We start from the raw sequence: 13,624 nt of genomic DNA, 5'->3' as shown, positions 1-13,624 counted from the left end.
TGAAAGCTTAGCTCATTGAGGCATGGAAAGCAAAAATGAAAAGGGAAATAATGTTTGGGTGACAAGGAAGCCAGAATTTATACTGTCCTCAGGGACCAAGTACCTAGCCAGACTGATATCCAGATAAGACTCCTGCAAAGTGAAGCTAGAAATAGATTCTTGCTGACTCAGAAAAAGAAAGCCATCATTTGTGTGTGGAATCAATGTTTATTTCTGAATTATACAGAGAGGATATACATATATATATATATATATATATATGGTGTTGTTACATATCTTTATATTACTAATTTGCACTATTTAGGTAGAATTTATTTATTTACCAAAACAAAGGTCTAGTAGATACTTTATTCTGAGCGATCCAATATGTGGTAGAAAAAAACCTTTAAATATATAAAAGATTAGTTTGTGCACATCTAAATGTTTCTAAGGGAACAAACTACAGAGGCATTGTGATTAATTAGATGAGGGTTGCAAACTTAGTACCATAACTGAATACTTAAAACAAGACCGTAAGAACACAAAGGCTTGGAGTAATGACTTCCTCACACATGTCGGAGTTATGTCTTAGAACAGGGGTCCCCAACCCTGCCCCCCAGATACGGCCTGGTAGGAACCGGGCCACACAGCAGGAGGTGAGGGGCGGGCGAGCCAGCGCAGCTTCATCTGCCGCTCCCCATCTGCTGCTCCCCTTCGCTCGCTCCCCGTCGCTCCCCGTCGCTCGTTCTCTGTCGCTCCCTCCCGTCACTCACATTACCTCCGAAACCACCCCACCCCACCCCCACCCTGTCCCTGGAAAAATTGTCTTCCATGAAACCGGACCCTGATACCAAAACGGTTGGGGACCGCTGTCTTAGAAGATAACCCCATAAAACATTGTATGGCTTCAACAGGAACTTCGGGTTTTCTTCCGCCCCCAGCTATTGCCCTCAAACAAACTTTCTTACTCCCTGATGATATCTTCTGTGCAGATTTTTGTTCTTTCTCTTAATCAAGGAGCTAAGTGAATAGCAGTTGCCACTTTAGGAAAACAATGCGTTTGCCCCGATGACCCCTTGGTTCCCTTAACTACAAATCTACAGGAAAAGTGCAAACAGTTCCCAGAAGTCAGAACCAAAGCAAGAATGCCCAGAATGCAAGAGCTAGATAGTTAATGATGGGAATGTTTACATCTGTCTACATATCGGCTGAGCGATTATTTGTTGTCGGGATTCTTCTAGGCTTCTATGTACTTGGTTTGAATTTACCTGGTGGCCTTTCTCTAGCACATGCAATTAATTTGTCTTTTTAAGATAATAAAATAGCAGATGCCTATCAGAATGGTGACGCAGCCCGTAGAACAGCCCAAACGAAATCACTGATTGAGCAAGATGCTCATCGTTTCCACATAGGAGGATGAAGCTCCAGACAATACCACCTGAGTAGCCTTCCATGAACAGGCTGGCCAAGTTCAGAGAATATGTGAATGGTGGGACTGTTGTCCTGTCTGGTTGACTCTATCACAAGAGCCTTTTTTATGGACAGCTCTATGTCCTCGGGTTCACACCGCTAAGCGGAACAGTGGATTCTTCATTACTTCCGGTGGCTAGGGGGGACCATGTAATTTCTCTTCCAAAATGGGATATGGCTGAGCAAAAGGGAGCATTGTGACTAATTATGCCAGGGCAGCAGTGAGCCAACCGGAGAATCGGGTCATTGCTCTGTTCTGGGAGAGGCATAACTTGGGCTGCCAAAGGCAGAGGTGAGCTGTGGGAGGGGCTGCGCTCCGGGGGTTTTCCTCTCAGACACACCAGGTGTTGTGAGGGAGGAGGACCCCAAAGAATGGTTTAACAGGATACCAAGTGGAAAGGGACCGAGGGGAGGACATAGATAGCTGGGGCTTATGGAGGAAAGAGAGCTGACCTGTGTGTAAAAAAGCGCGTCTGGAAGGGGGGTGGAGGCGGACGGGAAGCAGATGAGGGCGGGACAATTCAGTCACCTGTGCAAAGACGTCTGCTTCAAAGCATTTCAAAGCTCATGACACGTAGGGCTCGAAGTGTCCCCGACAGCTCTCCCGGATGCAGTTACCATCCTCAGACTATGGTGGAACCCCGTTCTCCACTGCATTTTAATTTTTGCTAGCTTGTTAGTAATAGTTGATACTGGAGACTGAGAATCGTCTCCAGGGTAAGGGCAGGACCTCAGCAATGCCTCTCTGTACAGCCAAAAGCCTTCTAAGCAGGCTCCACTTTGGGTCATGTAAACACAACCTGAGCCACGGGCTCGTGGCTAGGACTCCTTGCCTTTTTCAGCAGGCCATGCGTTTCACCAACTTGTGGCCAAGTTCAGCAGGCCATGCGTTTCACTAACTTGTGGCCAAGTTCAGTTCACTAACTCTTAAGAGAGTAAATTAGTCTGTGCATTTGTGCATGCTGTTAGAGAAACCAATATCTGAATACAAATGGGGAGGGGGAAGGATGGATGTGCTGACACAGTGCTCAGCAAACGCTTTCTATAAAGAGAGTCAGTGTTTTAGGCTCCGTGGGCCCATGGTCTATGGCGATTACTCCACTCTGCTGCTGTAGTACGAAAGTAGCTGCAGAGTCTGTAAGCAAATTTGTGTGGCTGTGTTTCAGTAAAACTTTATTTACGGGGACTGAAATTTGAATAGTTTTCATGTGTCATGAAATATTAAAAACATTTTTTTTCTTAGCCCAAAGTGTGAAAACCATTCTTGACTCGAAGGCCATAGGGCAACGGGTAGAGGCGCTGGATTTACAAACCCCTCACTCTGCTAGAGGCCCACGGGTTCTAAACCACATTGGCGTTTTAAAGGGCGTATGAAGACTTACAAAGGACTATTTTGCAAGTGATAGTACAGACTCATGTTTAATTTGAAAGCTGTGATTAGAGTGTGTTAAAGCAGATTACTTTTTATAATGCATGTGAGAGAGAAATTCAGATAACTGAAAGTTACCAAATAACGAATTTCTGAGTGGGCCACCTTACATAGAACCCTTGGCACTTAAAGTGTAACTAAGTTGAAGTTAAACTAAGAACTAAGTTTATGGCTTGAAGCACAGACAGCTATCAGAAACGGGGACATTGATCCTTAAGTTTCTCAACGTGGAGGCTGGAGAAATGATTTTGTAAAAAGACCAATTCACAGAAAACATGATGCCCAGTTTGATAACTAAAATAAAATTGATGTGAATTAGAAAGCCTGGCTTCCTTTAGAGACGTTAGCAGAGACAATTCACATGGACAAGAACCAAGTGGGCACTTAGCTGATGTGGTGTCACACCTGTGTCTACTTTATGGCTGTCTTAAGCAAGCTTAGGATTTTAAAGGTAGAGTTATGTGAGGACCACTTTCCTAGGGACTGTTGAGCCCTGTGTATTTTAAACCTGAAATGATCACCAAGGAGAAATCCAGCTAATCTATGGAAACAAATCCACTCACGATAAACAGTGGACGGAAGTTATCTTAGTGGTCAACACCAGTCTAAGAGACGAAATACCACTGCACCAAGGGTTCATGAAATATTGAAGCGGAAGGTCCTACTTTCTTGCTGAGGTTCAACTAAAATCTTAGAGGCACATAACTGGCAAAATAGGAAAATACACACAATTTCATAAAACATGTTAAGAGCAAACAAGTTCCCTTACTGTTTTTCCCCTTAGAAATTTAGAATGGCACCAGGTAGTGCAAAGTGGGAAAAAAGTACCATCAGCCCTGTCTTCTCCAGGTAGATATGTTTCAACAGAACCACGAAGCAGAAAAGCATCCTCTTCTTCCAGCCATGGCCAACTAGGGCTTTTCTTTTAGCTTCAGATTAATACTTTGGAAAAAAAGAAAAAAAGAAAAGAAATGAGAAACTGAATAGAAACAGTACTGATTTGAGGAGGGCTGTGCTTGCTTTTTTTCCTCAAAGGACTTACTGAAAATAAATCCTGCATGCTTCTTACACTAGACAAATCTGGTAAAACACAATCTTCCCTAGTTGCCAAGGCTCTCTTTAACATATGGAATCTGTTCACTTTTACCAAAGTTTCTGGAAGCATTTTACGCCTTTCCAAACGATCTAGGGGGCAAAAGACTTGTGTGCAGGCTCACTTTTAAGTGGATTACGATAAGGAATATTACTGCATTTTGGAAATCCACCTATCTTTTAGTAAATGGCCTTTCCTTGTAGGGCAAAAAAATGGTCTGCTTGAAATAAGGAACATCTGACAAGTGCTAAATACTAAGAGGTAAACAATAAAACAACAATGGCAAAACCCCTCCAATATTTAAAAAAAAATTTTTTCCTATTATAAAAGAAACACGTTTGTTTTTGAAAAATACAGAAAACTATGAAGAAATATAAAATTTAAAAGTCACCTCTTGGGCCACCACCCAAAGAAAACCACTGTTGACCTTTTTTCATGCATAGCACCTTTGATTCCTCCCCCCAGATGTTTTGTCTTGGAGCTTTTAAAATTTTGTTAAATTCATCAAGAGTATGTCTCTAACATGTGAAAAGTTATAAACTTGCTACCATATGTATGACCTTGGAAACGTGAGGCTAAATGAAAGAAGCCCGACCCAAAGCCCATGTGCCACGTGACTGCATTGACAGGAAGTACCCAGAAGAGGCAGATACAGTCAGGAAGTCGGTTGGTGATTGCCAGGGACTTGGGGTCAGGGGAAATGGAGAGTGATGGGGTTCCTTTCTGACGTGAGGAAAATGTTCTAAAATTGATTGTGGCGTTGGTTGTACAACTCAGTGACAATGCTGAGCCGCTGAACTGTACAGTTTAAATGGGTGAATTCTATCTCTCAGTAAAGCTGTTATTTAAAAAGCACAAGAGTCAAAACCACAATGAGATGCCACCTCACACACACCGGGATGGCTATTATCGAAAAAACAGAAAACAGAAGTGTGGGAGTTAAGGGAACCCTTGTGCACTGTCTCCCATTATGGGAGACAGTATGGAGGTTCCTCAGAAACTTAGAAATAGGACTATCATATGAGTCAACAATTCCACTTCTAGGTACATATCCAAAATAATTAAAAACAGGGACTCAGACAGATCTTTTTACACCCATGTTCACAGCATCGTTCACAATAGCTAGAAGGTGGAAGCCACCCAAGTGTCCATCGATGGATGAATGGATAACAAAATGTGGTCTATACATACAATGAATATGAAGAAGGAAGGAAACTGACAGTTGCTACAACATGGATGCACCTTGAGGACATTAAGCCAAGTGAAATAAACCAGTCACAGAGAGATAACTATCATGTGATTCCACTTACATGAGGGCCCTAGAGCAGTCAAATTCAGACAGAAAGTAGAAGGGGGTGGGGGGGCGCTGGGAGCTGTGGTTTAATGGGGATGGACTTTTAGTTTTGCAAGACGAAAACGTTCTGGAGGTCGGTTGCCTGACAACGTGAATGTACTTAACATTACTGAACTGTACACTTAAAAATGGTCAAGACACTATTCAATACATTTTGTGTTAGGTGTATTTTACCATAATTTAGAAAAAAACTGATAAACCGAGGGGGGGGGGCTAGCATTACTGTTGCCCACACGTCCCTCCCCGCAGGTAGGGGCCACCTCGCTCCTGAATCGTCTGTCATTTCCGTGACAGCACGTGCTTGGTTCTGTGTGCTTCTGAACCGTGTGTGTGAGGTGTCCATGGGTGTGAGGCACTCTCTTTTCCCTCCAGGTGACGCCAGAGGGACTCGCCGGCTGTGACTCCACTGCTTTCACTCTCACCCTCCAAAATTTTCTAAAGTCAAAGGATTTGCCTGAAAAGGGCGTCAGCTACTTTAATGAGATGGATTCTTATATCCTAAGAAAAGCTTGTTGTAAAGAATGTCTATTGAGTTTGGTATCCATAAGTTTGTTTTCTATGTCTGTGGGTCTATTTCTGTTTTGTATATAAGTTCATTTGTACTGGGGTTTTTTTTTTGATTCCACATATAAGTGATATCACGTGACATTTGTCCTCTGTCTGGCTTACTTCACTTAGTATGATAATCTCCACGTCAAGGGAAAAGAATCTGAAAAAGAATATATATATACCATATATATATATGACATATATATGTATACTGAATCACTGCTGTACACCTGAAAGTGACACAACATTGTAAATCAACTACACTTCAATTTAAAAAAAAGATGGAAAAAAAAAAAGAATGTCCACTGAGTTCCCAAATATCTAGGGAATAAGCCTAAAATGGCTTTGGGCCACTTGTGCCTCTCTTCCACCTCCTGTGAACATATCACAACTTCCTGGCATCTACCAAAGAAGAGGGCTACAGCCAGTGAACACTCAGAGGAAGAACTTCCACCATGAGAAAAGAAAAACGCTTTGTTTGAAACAGGCAGCTTGGGAAGTATGTGCGGATTTTGCTTAGGTCTGCCCTCCCTCCCGAGCCTTGAGTCTGTATCTTGCAAAGGTTACTGTGCTTTGCGGGTGGAATCTGCAGCAGCTGAGCCCTGTTTATTCTCGCAGCTCTGCAGATAAAGCCAACCCATCCAGTTTACAGTAGTTAAGGTATCCTTCCTTTGAAATACCCTCGGCAATTCTACCACTTCTTAGCTCTGGGGCCTTGGCCTAGTTACCTATCTTCTCTAAGTCTCCATTTCTGTATCTGTAAAGCAGAACAGTCGTATCTCTCTCACGGCTCGCTAAGGATTAAGTCTAAAGTGTTTTCAATTGTACATAATGAGCACACAGTAAATGTCTATTATTAGTAGCAGTAATATTAGTACTACTAGTAGAGTAGCAGTAGTAGCTCTGTGTCTTTCTCAAATGGGAAAATCATCTCTCTGCTTACAATCATCTTGTCTCCTTTGGGAGTTTTCAAACCCAGCCATGCTGTCAGGAGAGGCCAGGTTGTCATGGATATTAATCTCTATTTTATGCCCTCGAGGATCTGACTTGTCTTTTTACCAGCAGGGTTTTACCGTGGAGGTGTCTTCTTTTTTATCCACTCTGACCCCTTCGATCTTTTAGATTAGATCTTTTTCTAATATGCATTTTCAAAAGACAGGTCCTTCTTGACTTGTTTTTGCTTCAAAAATGGACTTCCAGCTGCAGTTATTCCCAAAAGAATGTATTAAGTTTGATTGACGATTGGATTTTTATTCTTACTCATATGGTGGTGGCTCAGTTTCTTTCGCAGACCAAGAAAATGTTTATTACATTTGGGGTACAACATCTGAAGAGTGTGAATGTGGGTCAGAACACTTGAAATCATCTTGAAAAGTTTAAAGGGCACGGTCACTTTGTTTCATCACCTAGGCACCTGATAAAAATCTGAAAAAAGCACACCATTTTGAAACACCTCATTTTTCATACTGACTTTTTTGTAAACCTTTCAGGGTTTAATTTAACCCTTCAGCTTTTGGTAAACAAGAAGCTGAAAAGTTGAAATTTAATAACCCAGTTTATGGAAGGAGCAAGAGATAGTCAAGAGTGGATGCTTTTTAAGTTAATACAGGAAACCACACTGAAGATTAATTTCCGAGATAACAGTTGTGTTGGGAAGCTACTAATTTAAGTCTCCCCACATAGAACCACTTCTCCTGGATCATGTACACTTTTTATGTGTGTAAGAATATAAAAAGTCATGTTGCAGGTTTTAGGAGATGAATGAATAAATAAAATCCAAACCTGACAGCGAAGGAGACAAGCACCCGGGGCTACTTTTAAAAATAGTATGCTTTTCGGAAAAAACTCACTTTTAATCAGACTTGAAATATGAAAGGAGTATTCCTCATTGGGCAGATGGGCTTCACTTTCTAGAACTAGTTTTCCAGTGAGACATAGTAGCTTTCTGCTAATTTCCTATAGGCTAGTTTGGCTTCTAACGTGTGTTAAACGAAGTTTCTTACAAAGCTTCTGACAATATTGTTTAATGATAAAAGGAAACTCTCCTGTTTGCTGTAGGAAGAGCAGGGAGATGGGCTTAACCTTCCCTTCTCTCTCTCAGGAAAATGAGGCCATTACAGTATCAGCACACATCGCGTTTTATTCTTGGCCTTAATTGAGCTCCTTGGAAGAGCCTTTGCCCATTTTGCAGTTTATCCATTTAATACTAGCTAGAGAAGGTGTAAAATGCTTCCACTCTGGAACCAGAAGGTAAACGAAGCCTGGTATTCTGATATTAAAGAAAGCCAGAAACCCAGGGCTGGTAAACGAAGCCTGGTGTTCTGATACTAAAGAAAGCCAGAAACCCAGGGCTGGAAGTCAGCAGAAAAAACTCTCAGCCACTCTGGCCCTCATCCCGTTTCACATCCTCCACACTGTGAGCGTGTGCCTGGTAAAGAAGAGCTTAGGAAAGAGAGGGCTGAAGAAAGCGGAAGCCCGGAGAGGAGTATTTTCTAAGAAGCGGGAAGTAACAGTAACAATTTGCAGCATCCCCCCGCCCCCATGCCCATCCCTGGAATGAAGCCCAACAGAAGCAGTGTTTTGCCCTCTCCCCAGCCCAAACAGCCCTTTATACAGATGAGGAACAAAACACACAAGGCAGGCAAAGGAGTGGGTAAGCCCGCAGATGCAGCAGCTTTGTAGGTTAGTGAGGGACATCCGTCCGCGTTAACTGTGGGCACAGGACTCTGCTCTAGGGGGCGCTCTTTTGACGCGGGAGGGATGATTTGCACAAAGGATTAGATGGACTATAAGGGCCTATGGTTTTTTTTATTTTGCCGAACTTTGGCGTGGCAGTTTGCTTGAAGCAATTGCTGTCTTCATCTCAAAAAAGGTGGGACCAGTGCACCCTTCAGAAGAGTAGCTGCTCGATTTCAAAGGTCTCCTTTACAGCTTTTGTTCTTTATGTACTTTTCAGTAAAGACCTTCTCTTTCAAGTTTTTGTGTATAAACTTCCTTAAACTGTAAGGTCACCATGGCAACTGCAGAGTAAGTGCACTGGGATTTTCCAGTTTCCCTTCAGACCTCCTCCAGGGAAAGGAGGTCACAAGAGAACAAAATGTGACAATAGCAGATACATGTAAATGTGATCTTTGCCCCTCCTTCTGGATTCCTGTGAAGAAGGACAAGGTTAAATTCTCCACAACTCAAACCCAATTAGGAGCCCCCGATTGGATGGCCAGTTTCCCTGAGAGCATGATGGTAACCACAGTTTATTCCCTGAAACTGACCGGGACAATAACGAACTCTATTTGTCTTAGGCGACAAATTTTGTCCTCCCCGGTGTTCTCTTAGATCAGAGGCTGAATACCCATTCCAGCATTAAGACCACCTCTCTCTGATTTCAAGACCACTGGCTCTGAAACTGCCCTGCAAAGGCTCCAGTCCCAGCTCTGGGCCATTCTTACAGCTGTACAAATTGGAGTGGCCGGCTAATCTCTCTATGCTGCTCTTTCCTTATCTACAAAACGCACCTCATTGGCTTATTCTGAGGATAAAAATCAGAGAGTGTGCGTGCAGGTTTTTACATAGAACCTGGCACGTGGTAAGAACCCAGTACATGCTCAATTTTTGTTTCTCACGGGATGAGACTAGATGGACTAGATCATTTCTAAAGTTCCATCCGGACTCAGCTGCCTCTTGAATTTTCGAAACAAGGACGTTTTCTCTCCCATCCACCAAAATAAGTTCAAATGGAAGCCCCTACTTTCGCTAATTAAAATATGAATGATGTAATTCAGAAAGCAGAGTTGCATTCCTCTTGCCCAAATGCTTTTACATCTGGCTCAAATACTCATTTTCTCCTCACTTTTGGACTGGAAAAATAGAATGCCAAATGAAGACTTAGGTTGTCCTTACGTCATCTAACGGTGATCATGAGTGAGATGGTGTTAAGCTGGCACATTTCTCTTTAAGTTTCTAAATTCAGGAATAGAGAACATGAAAGCTGAACATCTAAACGGTGTTTACCCAATCCTCAATGTATTTTGTCTTTCAGAGCCCAGCCATACAACATAATAAGTCACCACACAGCTGTTATTGATGGTGATTTCTTACTCCTTCTCCGTAGAAGACATTTCTGGGTCATTGTAAAGGCAGCTAGTTCTGAGTGCAAGGGGGGGGAAAAAGAAAGGAAGCAGTAAACATTTTCTCCGTTGTTACCACTTTGTAAACATGACAGATTTGGCCTTTTTAAACTGTTTAGTGTGGTCCCATTGCTACTACTGAACACATCTACACCTGAACAGATGATGAGATTAAGCTCTGATTCTTTTACTATCAGTTTTGAAATACAGTAATTGCTCCTGATTCAGAAACATAAAAGGAAGATTGAGAACTCCAGACACCTCCAGTGGTCTCTTCTGTCCTTGTTTTTTTTTGTTTGTTTTTTCTTTTTCCTGACTTTTCAATCTGTCTTATTCAGGGAACATTATATTGCAAATTTTTATTTGTAACCCAAATAATATAAAATTTTAGACACAAAGGACAATCCCTCTCAAGCAGCCTGACATTATTTACATACGAACACAGTTAACTTTCAGTCTTCACAACAACGAAGATTTTCCAAGACACTAAAAGAATGCCAGTTTCAGCTTTCTTTGGTGTTGTTACAGAAAAATACCTTACAGCTGATCTGTATTCAGGTCAAACAAGTGAGTCCTAACATTAACCTAAACTGATTATGTCCAGAAAGAAAAATGTAACCATATAAAATAAGGAAACTTTTATTATGGTGTATGAATGTGTTTATGCTTTCTTGTATAATATTAGCTGCTTTTGATATTCCATGTGATTCCTCTGTTAGCCAATTTCAAACTTGCTTTATATTAATTTCCAATTAATACTTCAACTGTTACTTGTTCCCCTCTGGCAAATATTTTATTGTTGGCAAACAAACGCTATTTAAAGAGATGCTGTGATCCTTCTTACGTGCGGGAGTTCCTTTTGTAATGTGAATAATTTCACAAGCCAGGGTATCTGTCTGCACATCAGAGGTTCGGTTATTAATGTTAGGTATTTTGTTGAAAATGGCAGAAGTCTGGCTCCCTGAGAAGGGCAGAGGGCTTTTTGCCCCTCTCCAGCTACGCTTCTCGCTGGTGGTGGTATTTTTATGGAGGATACCTGGCAACTCTAGTGAACAAGGACAGTCAGGCAAGTGTTGACTGTTCTAGAAAAACCTAGTAAAGCTGCAGTGGAATCAAGGCAGGGCAGTCTTCCAAACCTAGCTTTTCTGCTTTTGAACTTTGCGTAATCCTTCCAAAGCAAACAGCAATTTGCAGTTCACGTATTACTGTCACCCCAGAGGCGACAGACGGATTCTTCGCCGTTTTCAAAATAAGAACGGCTCTATAGACACAACTTATCCTTTGAAAGTATTTTCTTTCCTATATAAAACTAAAGGTTTCAGGAAAAAAATAAGGCAGGCTGAGGAAATTGCCTTCGGAAAGTCAATTAGAGGTGGAGGTGGTATGTGTGTGTGTGTGTGTTTGTGTGTGTATGTGTATGTGGGGAGAGGGTGAATGTTTAAAAAACACTAGTGGGACTAAAGACAGACAGGCTTTGTTCCCTGACAGGGTATGTGTTTGCTTTTGTTAGAACCAGCCTGAAGCGTTCTAGTTAAGGTCGTGTGGAAAGTCAGGGGGCATCTGTTCGTGAAAGGAACCTGGTTTTTCTGGCTTCTAAAATCTAACCACAGATCTGCAGTGATTTATGTTTTCTGAACCTCAAATCATCCTCTACAGTCTGTCCAAGGGTTGGGGGACCACTTCAGAGGCTGAAAGGTAGTCAGGAAGATGTAGCTGGCATGCCAAAACGGAAGGATTCTGAGGGATTTCAATCATCGGTGGGGTCAACAGAGTAAAATTCTTTCTCCTTCCACGTTTTCAGATGTGCAGATATATCTCATTGCCTCATCTCTGTAATGTCACCATCAGAAGAAGTAGGATCGATTGGAGGAGAATTTAGACAGGCGGCTTACTCACTGAATCCAAAGCAAGAGCATAGATCTCCTGGGACAAATCGAATTATTTTTATTCAGCCATTTACTTTAAGACAGTGATTCTCAGAGCAAGGTACCGAGACTGGCAGTATTAGCATTACTGGGAGCTTGTTAGAAATACAGATTTCTCAGGCCTGCCGAATCAGAAACTTTGAGGGCGAGGCCCAGGATACTTGTGTTTTAACAAGTGCTCCAGGTGTTTCTGATGCAGTTACGATTGAGGACCACTGCCCCACAGCAATGATCTTACGCACATTCACCAATTCTTGCAGCAGAAATTTACTGAGCATCTAGTATGTACTAGGCACGAGCCTGGTGCTTCCTTTAGGAAGGGAGATCAAGACATCTCAGGGCCACCCAAGACCATTTAGATATCGGGGGAGAGGGTCTGTGGCAGTAGATTAGTGAACAAAATGAAGAATTTTGAGAGAAAAAGAGAGAAAGCTACACAACTAAACCAAAAATGATAAATGTTTTCCTATGGTAGCTAAGCAGGAAGAGTAGAAATATGGAGGGAAGATCTATCTATTGAAGGAGGCAAGATTTTATGGTAATGATAGCACGTGACTAGGACTCTATAGTGGGTTTGGCTGGAAAATTATTGATGCTCTTTCCTCATCTGTTGTCTTGAAAACAGCTTAATTTCATAAATACGTTATCCTAAAAAAATGAATACGAAAGGGAAACTAATTGCTAGTTCTCTTTGTAGGGAAAGCTCATGACAGTGCAATTTGAGCAAAGATAACTGCTGAAGGGGTACGATACACCAACTTTCGGTTCCTTGATTTCTAACATCTTCCTTCTTTCCACAACTTCTTGTTTTCAACAGTTGAGTTAGAGACTAAGAAGATTCCGTTAGAGTAAAAATTTGTGTAATTTTGAGTGTTGTTAGTCTAAATGGGTGTCAGTTACCTTGAAAGAAAACTAGAGGACAGGAGTATTTAACAGTAAACTACTCTAATGCTAAACTTTCTAAAGCAAAAACCTTTCCTTGAGTTTTTAAACCCAAAAGACCCACACTATATGCAAATAATTCTACAGATTACCTGCTATAAAAATGTGCTGTAGGAAAAAAATATCTAAATGGATTGTTTTCATGAGGAATTGGCATTTACACCTCTGCAGGTAAAGCTTCACTAATTTAGATTTTACTTAGAATTTGTAGCTGTTTGGACATTGTCCAGGCTTTCTGCTTTTGCAGTATCTATTAAAACAGGAACGGGTTATAAAAATTAACAGTGGGGCTTCCCTGGTGGCGCAGTGGTTGGGAGTCCACCTGCCGATGCGGGGCACACGGGTTCGTGGCCCGGTCTGGGAGGATCCCACATGCCGCGGAGCAGCTGGGCCCGTGGGCCATGGCAGCTGGGCCTGCGCGTCCGGAGCCTGTGCTCCGCAGCGGTGAGAGGCCCGCGTACCGTAAAAAAAAAAAAATTAACAGTGTAAGCAACGTGTGAAATGGAGAAGCTTAACTTAATACAGCAAATATTCTTGTCTAGATTTCACATAAAGTGTCAGAAAAATTATCTGTGACCGGGAAATAAGAAAAGGAAATTACTGGATGTTCTTTTTTTTTTTTCCGGTACACGGGCCTCTCACTGTTGTGGCCTCTCCCGTTGCGGAGCACAGGCTCCCGACACGCAGGCTCAGCGGCCATGGCCCACGGGCCTAGCCGCTCCGCGGCATGTAGGATCTTCCCGGACCGGGGCACGAACT

At 42.2% G+C, this 13,624-nt stretch overlaps 1 protein-coding gene across 1 annotated transcript in view; it reads right to left on the bottom strand.

The window, feature by feature from the left end:
• Nucleotides 1-811: 811 nt before the first annotated feature.
• LOC112395614 (protein prune homolog 2) overlaps nucleotides 812-13,624 on the bottom strand; it is a 50,486-nt gene continuing 37,673 nt past the window's right edge. Inside the window, exon 8 of the mRNA XM_024738927.1 lies at nucleotides 812-3,820. Coding sequence (XP_024594695.1) covers nucleotides 3,790-3,820 — 31 coding nt within the window. The 3' untranslated portion in view covers nucleotides 812-3,789. The remainder of the gene's footprint in view (nucleotides 3,821-13,624) is intronic.

This window comes from Neophocaena asiaeorientalis, unplaced genomic scaffold, assembly GCF_003031525.2.
Source record: "Neophocaena asiaeorientalis asiaeorientalis breed wild unplaced genomic scaffold, Neophocaena_asiaeorientalis_V1.1 scaffold249, whole genome shotgun sequence".
NCBI lineage: Eukaryota > Metazoa > Chordata > Mammalia > Artiodactyla > Phocoenidae > Neophocaena > Neophocaena asiaeorientalis.
The sequence above is the reverse complement of the archived record's forward strand: the minus strand, read 5'-3'. Positions and strand labels throughout refer to the sequence as shown.